Genomic DNA, 13885 nt, shown 5'->3' on the forward strand with positions numbered 1-13885 from the left:
GAGTTCTTCTGTGTCATCATGTTCTATTAGTTCTACAGCTTCAGTTTCGGAACTTTCACGTTTAGTAACACATACAGCTGTTCCCTCACCACAGTGCAACAGTGAATAGGGACCCCTTTCAAACAGTGTCGCGTTCCGAACGTTGTTTAAGCGACATATTGCGGTATTTTAAAAATTCATATCATAACAAAAATAAACACCGGTATTCGGTATGAACCGGTATACCGCCCAGCACTAGTCACTATTGAATGTGGATGGATGTGTAAGAAAACATTTAAATTTATCCTGGGAAGTTGCACATATCTTGCTCCCAGATTCCATTTGAAGTGGTTCAGGACTAAACTTAGCTCAGGCATTAACTTAGCATATTCACAGGCCAAGTGTGAATCCTTTGAATGATGACTGTTTGCAGGGACAATTAAAGACTGAAGTTACTTTATCAATACTTTGTCATTTTCTTGTTAAAAAAGTAAGATGGCAAGCATTCTTTTGCAATCTCTTGTCCGTATTTAATATAGTATCTTCAGGGATCATGCTTAAACACAGCCTTCATTTGATCCCCCATGTGCCAGCACCTGACCCACCCAGGCCAAGGATAGGTTAAAAATAACCCTTTCCATGTGTCCATGGGTTCCCTATGTACTGTGTTTTAAGACATCAACAGTTGTTTTTTACAAGCAAATTACTCAAGAATATTTGAACAATAATTTATTTAGAAAAATCAAACATTTAGAGTGATTTGTGGGTTGTTCCTCAAAATGAAATATAATATCCTCTGAATACAAGGGGGAAAAAAAGAATGGTGTAGGTGAATGTATATTCTTTTTTTGTTGTTATTTGTCATTTATTTAAGGTGACAAGTCAAAATAGACTGCTTAGTGCACAATTTAGTGTTTTCTTCTTGTAAAAAAATATCAATTCTGTGCAGGACAGAAATTAGCAATAAAAATTCAGAGGGTGTTTTGTAACGGACAGGGTTTGTTTTCTTGACATGAAACTTGTTTGTCACCCCTCCAATATTTCAACATTGAAATCTCACTGTACAGGAAAGGGTAGGAGTGTTATGGTATCATCATGACACAACACCTGGCTTTAAAGGGGTGGGGGCTTTTGCTTCTCCAAAAATGAATCTTGAAAACAAGTGGATAGGAATGTGTGCTCTGATTGGTTGGAGAAATGGCATGTCATCCACAGGCCGAGGGTAGTATAAAGACCAGGGCCACTTTGCCCCAGAACAGATCTGACAACTGCAAGGAATCATTTACTGCCGTGCCACAGCTTATTTTAAACTTTTTTTGGGAAGACAGCCATTGAAGTTATACAGCAAAAGGCTACAAAGCGACCATTAACATGGACATTCAGCGAACTTCCTCTTTGTTGGGGTCTCCTGACTCCATGGAGAGCCTTGAGAAACAACTAAGCTGCCCGATTTGTCTGGACATGTTCACCAAACCGGTGGTGATACTGCCCTGTCAGCATAACCTGTGCCGTGGATGTGCTAGTGATCTTTATGACTCTCGAAACCCTTATCGTTTCTCTGGTGGTGTCTTCCGGTGCCCTACTTGCCGTTTTGAAGTGGTTCTTGATCGTCATGGCGTGCATGGACTTCAGAGGAATCTTCTAGTTGAGAACATAATTGACATATACAAACAGCAGCAGGAAGGTGGAGGTGGTGGCAGCACCACAGAAACGCCAATCAAACCCAAAAGCTCTAAAGAACCAATGTGCCAAGAGCACGAGGACGAGAAGATCAACATCTATTGTGTGACTCACCAAATTCCCACTTGCTCCATGTGTAAGGTCTTCGGCCAACATAAAGACTGTGAGGTGTCACCACTTGCCAGTGTCTATCAGGCTCAAAAAGGAGAGCTGAGTAATGCCATCGATGCTCTTGTAGCAGTTAATGGTCGCCTTCAAGCGTTGCTTAACCAGATGGAGGAGGCCTGCACAGCTGTTCAGGACAATGCTCAACGTGCCAAGCAAAGGCTTGGTGAATGCTTCGATTCCCTGTATGCAGCCTTGGAAGAGCGTAAGAATGCCCTCTTGGAACGTATAAGCAAGGAGCAGGATGAGAAGATAACTGCCCTCAGGAGTCTGGCCAGGCGTTATGGGGATCGTCTTCAGGCAGCCACAGAGTTGACGGACACGGCAGTGCAGGCCCTGGAGCAAAGCGGTGCTGCAGATTTCCTGCTGGCCTCCAAGAACCTGATTGCACAGACAAAGGACGTGGCGAAGAGCTCATTGGCTGAAGAAAGGCCTGAGCCAGGCTTTGAAAGAATGGACCATTTCACTCTGGATACAGAACAAGTGGAGACCTTGTTGTCCAAGATGGACTTTGGAGGAGATGATGATGAAGAATTTGAAGATGCAGAAGATCAGGAAGAGGAGTGAATGAGAATAGTGTCATAGAGGGCAAATAGGATGTGATGAAGGACAAGATCAAGCAAGGACAATAGCAATAAGAAAGAAGAAGGTTTAATGTTTGTATATCACTGCTAAGCAGTGTCAGCATTTCAACTTGTATGATTATAAGAATATTTCAGAATAACTAGGTGCCATTTTTATACTTTTTATAATGTAGTTGCTGTTGTCACTTTAGAAGTTATCTTCCTACTTTTACATGTTTTACTTAGCATTGTTGTTACAGTATGTGGTTATATAGTTCTGTATGTTCAGTTTACTCAAATGTGGACTTAATGCTTTGATATTAAATAAAATGTTCAAATTTATTGAGATGAGTTTATTTATTTTACAATTATTTTATTTTATGAGATGTACAGTACAAATCAAATTACAAATGTATTTTAAACAGAATATCTTGGAATTACTCCAAAGGTTACTGTTTACAAGTAAACTCTGTGCACTCTTTGCCCTCAGCTTTCTTCTCTGGTTAAAGGCACATGCTATTTTTAAAAGGTAAGAGGATGAGATATAGCTCGGGGACCTTGGGGGTAGAATACCAGAATAGGACAGATGGACACTGCTTTCACCTCCCCCAGCACTGCCTTGCTCAGCAGCTCTTGCTATCCATGATTTCAGGTCAAGGCGAGTGAGAAATCAGGAACTGGGAGTCAGGTTGTCTAGCATGGATTGACAAGCACTAAAAATAAACAAGCAACATGCAAAAATCCCTTTAAATCCTCCAAATGTAATTTGTTGCTTGTGAGGTGTTAAGACCAGACATATTTCACACATTGAGTCAATCTGAATTTCTTTCTGTAGAGGGCATCCTTGTATAACACGTTCTTGTCTGTGTGTAATTTCCAAATGGCGGGCTTGTAGTCACTGCTGACTTCCCTGGTGTTGCATACAAGTAGCTGTTAGTAAACACTGTTGCTATGAGTGTTGCTATTTATTTAGCATTCAAAGCATACTCCTGTGTTTGCTATAATGGAGTATATAGCCAAGTAATTTTCCAAAACAATATATTTAACTCTGTTTTTCATTTCTTTCCTGTAAGTTACCCTGGGTTAATGGATAATGTCACACTTACAATTCCTTTAAGTTTCTTGAAGTACTTAAAGTCTGCTGCAGTAATCAAAAGTGACAAATACATTGACCGACACTAAGGCTGCATTTTTTTTTATTAAAAATATAGCAAAAATATAATTACATTTTTAAATAACTGCTTTCTATTTTAATATATTTTGAAATATAGTTTATGGCAAAGCTGAATTTTCAGCAGCCATTACTCCAGTCTTGAGCGTCACATGATCCTTCAGAAATCATATGATATTCTGATTTGGTGCTCAAGAAACTTATTATTATTTATTTTGTGGCAACCGTGGTACATTTAAAAAAAAAAAACTATTTGAAGAATAGTTAGTGAAAAAAACCTTTATATGAATTAAAATTTTTGTAACAAACATCTTTATTGTCACTTTCAATCAAAGTGTCATGAAACCCCCGTTTTAGCACTGGTCGTTCACACCTCAGATTTGAAAAAGACTGTGGGAGTGAAGAGGGTGGGAAGAGGGGAGAAAACGTCCATTAAAACGCAGACCTACAGCACACTTATTATACAGACCTATTTGCTTTTATTTACTTTGCATGCTGTTTTTTTTTTTCAACTAAATGGGTGTGAACTGCAGTCAGTATAAAGTTTAAGACCACTGTTGTACTGGTATGAAACATAAAAAAATGATTTATTGCACTTTTCAAAGGTTTGTTATTCTACTTTCACTGTCACCAGTACCTTCTTTACTTGTCCTTGCTTGGGTGTGTGCAACCATGGTGCAAAGTGTGCAGAATATAGAGTGAAAGGAAAGAGTTTGCAGGTGTGTTGGGAGATGACCACCTTTTTAAAAATCTTTTTGTTTTTCTCTTGTGCTTCGTGTTACTTGTAGAGTCCACCCGTAGGAGGGCATATGGGCTAGTAGCGCAAGCTTACACCTCTATCAGTGCAGAAGACTTTGCTGCCTTTGTGGGATACTCTGTAGAAGAGGCGGTCAAAGGTACATAATCCAAGACACTGAGTGCTGCAAAATATTTGAGTTTTTTTTAGGGATTAAATAATTGTTATTAATTAAATAATTAATATTATCTATATTGATATATTGGTTTTCTTTTCTACATTTCCTTTCCAGTACAAATCATTCTTATACCAACCAATCTTTTTTTTTTTTTTGCTTATTCTGTCTATTCCAATCAGTATTTCATATTTTGAAAAAAATACATTTAAACAAGTCTGCAGTTCTTTTGAAGTACTCTCACATGTATTTGGTCATCATTAGAATAAAAGTAATTCACTTTGGCTGTGATGATTTCTTGATCTTCTGCAAAAGCAGCTTGCATTGGTTTAGAGATAAATGTGAACAACCTTCTATTTTCTTTGTAATATAAATGTCTGTTTCTCTTTCTTTTAAGGTGTAGTTAGCCATGGGTGGCAGGCGGATCCAAACACCAGGATGATCATGCCACAGAAACCAGGTGGGGGCACTGTTTCACTTCTTATTACCAATAAGAACAGATGTCTCCCCCCCCCACTCTATGACTCATTCCTCCATAAGGTTTCATTCAGGGCCCCTCCTCTGTACAAAGAGCTTTTTCCAACGAGTTAACGGTTCTGCATGTTTTTTTCATAACAAGCTCGTGAATTGGTGACTTCACTCAGACTCCACTTTCATCCTGCTCTCATGTTTGTCGCTGATTGGCTCACAGTTTCTTAAAGATTCCTTCATTTTGTAAACGATGAGAATTTCATTAGTTTTTGGTCACCTTATGTTCATCTTTCTTTGTGTTGTGTGTTTTAGTGCACACAGCTTTTTGTGTTCGCCTGTAACCATTGCGAACTGTTTTTACGAGAGACGTTTATTCCAAAGGAACAGGAACAAGCAGCATCTGGGTTTCAGTACGGGCCTCATGAGACAGTGCAGATGTCTGTAATGCATTTAAATAACTGATGATTGAGAAATGATTCCCAGTACTGATGACCTGCAGCTTTCACTAAAAGCAGCTGATGTTTTTTTAATTCAGCACAGTTGCCATGACATTTTTCTTACTTGCATAAGCTGTTACATCTGTAACGGACTCTGTTGCGCACATATTCTTGTTCCATGCACGACTTTGTTTACATTCATATGTCTATGTGCTATAAAGCAGATCGTAGAGGACTTGAAGGAATCCCCTTTTCTCTCATGTTTCTCTTCTGCCTTCCTCTCTCTCCAGATCCGCCCCCGGTCTCTCTGGTTCCAAACGAACAACAGCTGGCCAGACTTACCGACTACGTGGCTTTTCTTGAGAACTGATAAGCATTCCACCCTCTTCCATCCTCTTCCTCACCACCTCTCAGATACTCAGTTTTACGGAAGAAACCTGTGGTGTCCAGGACACTTCACACACATTCATCTGTCCTGCTTCAGTGATGGAGCCACCATCTTTCTTTTGTCTGTTTTGCTTCTTGAACTTGTCAGCCACAGTGATGTAGAAAAGTTTCCAAATTGTTTTACTTGTGCAACTTTTACATCTACTTTGGAGTATGACATTGCTGTCAATATTGTAAAATATTTTTTTAGCATAAATGCTTCACTATATGCACATATTGTCCAGGCTTTTTGTGCTGTTTTGTTGTTACAGGTCAAAATTGGATCCTTATGTAATTTCATAATAACAAAGACGATTGTTAATGATGGTTAGGACTTCCTTTTACAAATGGTGTACAAAATCACTCATCAGAATCGCCACATTTGTCTAGATGTGTAATACATTTTTTATCATATAAATTTTGCCACATCAGACAAAATGGCTTCTTCTTGCAATATTTAATGCATTCAATTATGCACTATATAAACAATATTCTCTTATGTTGTTGCAGTGAACAAAATGTTATCTTTTTAACCACTAAATAGTTTCCTTTTGTTTTTTTGTTATAGAAGAATTGGCTTATGAAAGTCGGTTATGAGGCAGAGTTTGCAATGAAGGAATAGTTCAGTTTATGATAGCTGGGGAAAAAACCTTGTCATTCCTAGCAAAGGTATTGTTTTCCACTGTCTGACAAGTGTTTTGTTGACCGTGCATCTCTGTCTGTCTGCTATTCAGATGTTTTGCACTGCCTCCTTGGTTTCTCACGCAGAGTGGATTTGAAAAAGGAGAGGAAACGTACCAGCTGTTGGCCACTGTCACATCCTTTCAACTTGAGAATAAAAGTACGATCCATATGCGCTGAAGCAATGGGTACATATGGTACTGTGAGAATGTTAACCAAATCCATTTTACCATATGTTTGTCTTTGAATTTTATCTTCCATATTGCATTTGCTCATCTTTTTGCATTTTGAGGTTGCACCAACCTGGTCCTATCCAGTTTTTGATTGGGCAGATATTATTATTATGGACTTGTGTTTAAGTATCTTAGTGCCCCGAGGTTTAGCGTCTTGCCCAAGGTCACTGGAAAAGAGTTGGCTCTCTGGCACTTGGCAAGTTCACTGTTTGCCCTTATCTGGCATAAAACCTTCAACTTTTACTTCAGTGCCTGAACCGTTATGTTTATACTTAGCATATTTCATTTCTGAATATTTTAAAGGAGACTCTGTGTCTAATCCTTTGGACTTCCAACATAATCCTGCGCACTTCAGTTTAGTCTGTTCTCTAAAACAAAATGTTAAATGTTGTTGGAATGTTGACAGATGCCTAATTTGGTTGTACATGCATTTCCCATGTGCTTTATTGACCAAGACTGGCAGGACTTCCTTTGTAGTCTGAAACCTAGCACTGCTGAGAGGTGAATGCGTTAAACCTGCAGACCTTGTTTTAATTATCACATGGGCCAGCCTGATTTCCTTTGATTTTATATTTGTATATTATATCATATATTTTAAGCTGTATGATCAAGTGCAAAAATGTCATGATCTGAGATCATCATTGACCTTACACTACATCAAACAGTAATAAATGCAGACCAGCTGAACTGAAGTCTTTGACATCAGGAGCGGTCAGGGGTCACAGACACAGGCTTTACTGGAGCAGCTGGGGGGTGTGTGTGTGTGTGTGAAACTGTTCAGTCATTTGTGAGGCCAAATGAAACCGATATCCACGCCTGAAATTTTAAAGTTGGTGTTTTTTTTTCTGCTTGCTTTTTGAATTCTCCTTGACAAATGATAAATCAGCATTGTTATGGTAGTGTTTTTCTTTTCTTTCAAATAAAACAAGCACCATGAGGTAGGTTTACTAAAGCCAGATCTTACCTATTCTTCGACAGATGTTCGTAAAGTGCTATTGGCCATTCCTAATGAGTTCGCCTTTTGCAAGGGTTAAGGGTTATGTCTGTATCCCATCGTGCTACATGCCACAGAGGTGACGTGCAGTAACGGTGAGCAGATTTCAAATCCTCTTGCATTTACATAACTTATCTTATGCTCTCCTCTTTGAAGTGATTGTCATATTTTAGTCTCTCAACAAAACGTGATGAAGTCTGAAAGTCGGGGAATGAATCTGTAGAGAATGTTTAAGCATTTTCTGCTGTTGCTGCAGAAAAAGTGTTACTTCTTAAAATGGTGAAATGGCTTTGTCTCCTTGTGCAGAATTGTAATATCGCACATTTTCTGCATCTGTTTAAAATTTCGATTCAGCACTGTAAGTGTTGCCATCCCTCAAATCTAAACTTCTCTCCAGTACTGTCGTTCTGTTTATGGATAGAGTGCGTTATGAACCATTGAGGAAGAAGGGTTATTTGTCAAAACACAGAGTAATAGATTTATTGAATTTAAATAAACAAAAATCCTGCTGCATGTGAAGGGAAATGTTTCCATGTGGGTGGATGAGTCATAGTTTTTTTTTTCTTAACCTATGAAGTATTAAAACAGTGTGCTTTTGTGAGACAGAGAAGTAGTGTTTTAAAATAGCAAAATATTCTGAAGAAGCTGTTTGTTCTAATTTATAGTGTAAAACGTTATAAAATCTTTGAAGATTTTAGACTTAATGGTTTTCGATGATTCAGGGGAGGGGTAGACGCTCGTGATTAAAGAATGTGCAATGCTTGCAACCACATGCAGTTAAAAGAGTGACTCGTTTAATTTGCCCCATATGGAATTCCCTAATTTTAGATTTTTGTGTATTTCACATGCCCTGTTAGTCCATAAAAAGTCAGAGGTGGATAACATTGCTTTGTCATTATGTCTGCATGTAAATTACGGAAGCGGTCAGACCAACATGAACACCAGCGCACACATGAAGGTGGCGTCCAAATACAAAACACACTGCAGTCCATATAGCAAATGTTTTAGGTTCTTCTCCGTGGTAAGATGAGCTCACAAGGATTAAAAAACAATCCTTTTAAGACAGTCAAACAAACTGCAGCTGCTTTTCGTTTGGCTCGAAGTAGTTGTGCATTTTAGTTCCAGTATTTTGATCGTAGATAAAAAAAAAGAAAAAGATTTATCTTCTTTCTACAAATATCTATTGTCATTGTTTTTCTTTGTGCAGGGGTTTAGCTGTCATCCAAGATTGTATCCCATTCTTAATTTATTGATCTACGTTCTATGTTTGTTGAAGTTGTTCAGCTGTCTGGGTGTTCCAAGTAATTCATACGACCTGTGTTTTTTGATCACGAGTTGCATGGACACAGTGTAATTATCAACTGTGCTGCCTGGACAGATGACCTGAAGCCCACCCAACAGGAAAAATCTAATTTACCAGCCCTTTCCAGGGCCCCTGCAGTTATGCCCCGTCAAACAGTCTGTTTCAGGTTTAAGCGTTGTGACTGTCTTATTAGGCCTACAACATATTGTAAATAGTATAATATCAGAGTCAGGGTCAGATCAGAGTCTGACAACAGCCAGTGCTGCACACAGAGATCTGATCTCATCATCATCCAGTCTGTCTGGAGCGACATGAAGAAACAGAACGAACTGAGACAGACTAAATCCAGAAGAACTGTGGCAACATCTCCAAGATGCTTCAAGAAACCTACCTGCAAAGCCTCAGTTCTGTTAAAAGTTTTAGGCACTTGTGTAAAAATGCTGTAAAATCAGGATGCTGTAAAAAAAAAAAAAAAAATTTCTTTATGAATTAACTTCTATTAACTAAATTAAAATCAACATTTGGTGTGACCATCGCTTGTGTTTAAAGCAGCTTTTGTCCTTGGTGCACTTGCGTTTTTCAGGTAACTTTGCAGGTAGGTTTCTTGAAGCATCTTGGAGACGTTGCCACAGTTCTTCTGGATTTAGTCTGTCTCAGTTTGTTCTGTTTCTTCATGATGAGAACAGATCTCTGAGTGGAGCACTGGCTGTTGTCAGACTCCTCGTGCAAACAAAAATCTCACTGGATTATTACAATTAATGGCAAAATGAATGTTTGGAAGTGTAAACTGATATTTCCCTACTGTCACACTACAGCAAAAGATAGAAATAACTGACTTAAAACCATTTTTAGCTGGTGAAAATACTAGTGTTCTGATCATTTTGGCCACCACTGTGTATATATATATATATATATATATATATAGTATATAGTACATATATAGTACAGTGTAGTTCAAATGTGCATAATTAAGTTCCTAATATGCAGGTTTTTAAGAGCAGATAAAGTGTAAAAAATCAAGGACAGACTGTCCCTGTCAGGACTATTATTAAGCAGTATTTATTGTTCAGCAGAGTGTTGGGTGATAGCAAAAGAAAAACTAATGAGAATAATGAGACATCTCATTTTCAACACTTTAAACATTACTGAGAAAGTTCTTGTTATTTCAACCTGCCACTGCTCCATAAAGTTTAGAGTACTTTTCCATGGGCTTCAAACCTAAACATGTACAGGCCAAGAAATTACATAATGCTCCCTAGAAGCTGAAGTTTGTCAGGATATGGAAAGGCAGATGTGCTAACCACTCAGCCAAAGCAGCCAGAGTTCTCATCACAATTAGTTCCAATCATTTGCTTGTTACTTTCCATTCCAGTCACTGAGAGAGAGTGGGTCATTTAGAATAATCAGTAGCACAAGATAAAGTGTATATTTCAAAACGTTTAACCAGAAATGTCCATACTTGCATGGGAAAAATGCAGATATCTGTGGAGAATATCATTCTGGCCTGCATGCTTCACCCTGTCCGAGGTCGTGTTGGACCAAAGAATGGGAGCATTTGGTGTCTCATTGCTGGCTGACTTGCAAATTTTTCCAGACCCAAAACGGAGGCAGATGAGAAGCATCAGGATGTTACTAGTCAGTGGAAAAAGCCCTTTCCCATCTTTCATCTGGAGCAGGGGGATGTCTGTGGGTTGAGGGCTAATCAGTGTTCTGGGGGTAGAAGTCTGAAGATGAGTGTGGGATGCCATTTTGGTTAGGCTGAGGTGGACATAATGCATAATGGAGCTGTTCACTAAATAAATGGACAGTTATGCACAGCTGTGTAAAAAAAGCAAAATATTCATTTTTACTTTTTAAATATTAAAAAAATTATTTAGCAGAAGCCTAGCTCTAAATAATAAACTTGGGTTCATATTATACCATTCTGACAGCAGATTCCTCAGAAAGACTGATAGTGATGTACAACATGCCACAGGAGCCTAAAGGCTCAATTTACAGTATTTTCTTCTAAACAGCAAAATGCATTGTTTACATCTATGGCTTGATATACATAATGTTTGTGCACTCATGAAGTAATGTTTCTTACAGTTTAATTAAGGTACTTTGTCTTTCAGAGAAGAGGCAAACAAGCAATCTTATGTCATTTTTGCATTCAAACATCTGTTTATCATAATTATGATCAAAGACTATTTCCCCCAAAACATTTCATCATTCAGAGGGAAAGGAAATGAGGTAAGGCCAAAACTGTAATCTTATTTTTATTTATTTAGTTTTTCTCATTTTAACCTTCATGCTGATCTTCAAACAGAATTTTGAACATCTGGGTAAATACAAGTTACCAACACAATTTTCTAGCAATAAATGTTAAATAAGAAAATAAAATGTATCAAATTAGTAGCTACAATTATTAGATTAAAATACATTGTAAAAGTTATTGTTTTACACTTATGTCCTGAATCTTCTGAACATACAGCAAATTGATTTTTGTTTTGATTTGTTTTTTTCCTGTTTGATTTGTTAGTGCCTCTTCACACCAAACGCAAAGCAAAAATGTGTAACAAATTGCAGACGAATCACTTTACACTAAGGTGCCAATGACCTTGGAGACAGATGTGGTGTCAGTGCCATGAAATGCTTGGCTCCCACGATCAGACAAATGGAGACAGTTTTCCCTTGTTATGCAGCTTGCAGTTAAATTAATTGGACTTATGGTGAGCCCCTTCATGATTTGAAATATATGGTTGGTTTTTGTTTTTATTGCACCCGTGGAAAGCCAAAATGCCATTATGATGAGTCATTCAATGAGCCTGGGATACACTCAGAACAAAAAGTCACAGTGCAAAGAATCTTGAACTTCTCATCTGAATTAGATTGAAAAGAACCAGGAGAACTATATACTCTGTGACTTACACAGAACCATGTAGACCTTTTGTTATCCCCTGTTGATATTCAGTGTAGTCATATCTACTTCACACTGCTGTAGCTTTTTTCCCCACTTTGTGTACACATTAATCCTTCCCTTTTTTCCACTCCTTTTTTGAACTTGTTTCATGATGCCTAAAAATAGTTGTTGAGAGATGAATATAAATCTCTAGATTTAATAATAAAAAAAAAAATCCAGTATCAGGAATGACGTTTTGATAGGTCAGTATTAGAAAGATAATATATGCATGAAATGCAATTTTATTAACTATTTTTAAAGCACCTCTGAATGGTTACATATTGAAAGGCACTGTATGAATATGCCATATTCCTAAGTATTGTGAAATCTTTTTAGTATGGCTGTGTAAGACCTATGAAAAAGGATGCAGGAGAGTGCCAAAATCTTCTGAAAAATATCAATGCAATAGACAGTAGTTCACAAGAAACAATAACTTCTGTTTAACCAAACCAGAAGAAAAATGTAATAACATCATACTGTATGAAATGTACGGTAACGCTTTATTTTAAGTACCAATTATCACTATTAACTAGCTGCTTATTACTAGCATATTGGGTGTTTATTAGTACTTACAGTATTAGGCACATATTAATGCCTTATTCTGCATGACCATATTCTATATCCCTTAACCAAACCCAATATCTAAACTTAACAACTACCTTAACTAACTATTAATAAGCAGCACATCAGGAGTTTCTTGAGGGAAAACTCTTAGTTAAAGGGGTGGTTCAGTTGGGTTTGTGATGTCACGAACCCTGGAAGTAACTCGTTGTAGTCCCTACGAGCCGTTTTTGTAGGCATTAAACTGCCAGAATTTTAAAAGACGATATCTCCATTTGCATTGAACTTTCAACTTCGTAACTTTGCAGATATTGTTTATGCTCAAACAGCAACATTACACACTACCTAACATTAAAAAAGTGAAATCGCAATGAACCACCCCTTTAATAGTGAATGTGTTCCCTAATCTAAAGTGTTACCAAAAGTCTGGGGCGGATCTACCTGGGTGGCACAGGGTGGCAGCCACCCTAAGAAAAAGCTGTGCCACCCCACCTGCCACCCCAAAATTATCACAGAATAAAATATAAATGTAAGCAGTGTTTCATGTGCTACTTTTCAGCCGCTGCGATGACAGAGTACGCAAAATAATGCCAAAAAAAACAGGTCTTTCAATAAACTGTGCACAATGGTTGCAGGCGCACGCAGAGTGCCAGTGTAGTCGGCTTCATTAACAAATGACTCTTATGAACCGGATCTTTTTGAGTCCTGGCACTTTTTTCCCCAAACCATTAATTCAGTTTTCAAAACAAAGAGGCATTTCTCAAAAAGTTTAACAATGAGTAAGTTAAACATTAGCTAAACTGATAACACACCAATCAGAATCTATGCATCCTAACAACGGAGAGAGGAGAGAGCTGAGCCAATCATCTACAGCGGGTTTATACTTACACGTATACAGTATAATTACAGTACAGTACCAGTACATTAGATAATGGAAATGTCACTATTCTATATGTACAGTAAACTGTAGCACATTGTACACCTTCAAACGTGTGACTGTCAAATTTTATTTGTAACCATTTTTTATGTGTACTGCATTTTTGCAGAACTGAGAAATGACTGCCTATAATTATAGCTAGTCTTGTGTCAGGAGACCAAGAAACTGCTATAGTACTGTACACTGTAATGAAATTTGGCTAAATGTGCAGAGGGTGCTAAATTAACTTTTTTTATTTTATTTTTTACTGTACTGTATTGTGGTGCATATGAAGTTCATACAATTCTTTGGTATTTGAACTTTTCTAGTGCTTTTCATCTACTGCAAGATTACTTTACAGTATAGTAAAATGAAAACTATTTTTTTCCAAAAGTTAATTGCTGAATTATACATCTGTATCTGTAATTTAATTTATGTATACTGTAATAGACA

At 37.6% G+C, this 13885-nt stretch overlaps 1 protein-coding gene and 1 pseudogene across 1 annotated transcript in view; both read left to right on the top strand.

Annotated features, from left to right (window-relative positions):
* The window catches only part of LOC107723689 (COP9 signalosome complex subunit 8-like), an 11500-nt gene extending 5266 nt beyond the window's left edge, over positions 1–6234 (top strand). Inside the window, exons 5-7 of the mRNA XM_016532399.1 lie at positions 4347–4454; positions 4867–4929; positions 5668–6234. Of these exons, the coding sequence (XP_016387885.1) occupies positions 4347–4454; positions 4867–4929; positions 5668–5747 (251 nt within the window). The 3' untranslated portion in view covers positions 5748–6234. The remainder of the gene's footprint in view (positions 1–4346; positions 4455–4866; positions 4930–5667) is intronic.
* LOC107723688 (E3 ubiquitin-protein ligase TRIM63 pseudogene) lies at positions 1208–2672 on the top strand (annotated as a pseudogene).
* Positions 6235–13885: the final 7651 nt, after the last annotated feature.

This window comes from Sinocyclocheilus rhinocerous, unplaced genomic scaffold (assembly GCF_001515625.1).
Source record: "Sinocyclocheilus rhinocerous isolate Xijiao unplaced genomic scaffold, SAMN03320098_v1.1 scaffold755, whole genome shotgun sequence".
NCBI classification, from domain to species: Eukaryota; Metazoa; Chordata; class Actinopteri; order Cypriniformes; family Cyprinidae; genus Sinocyclocheilus; species Sinocyclocheilus rhinocerous.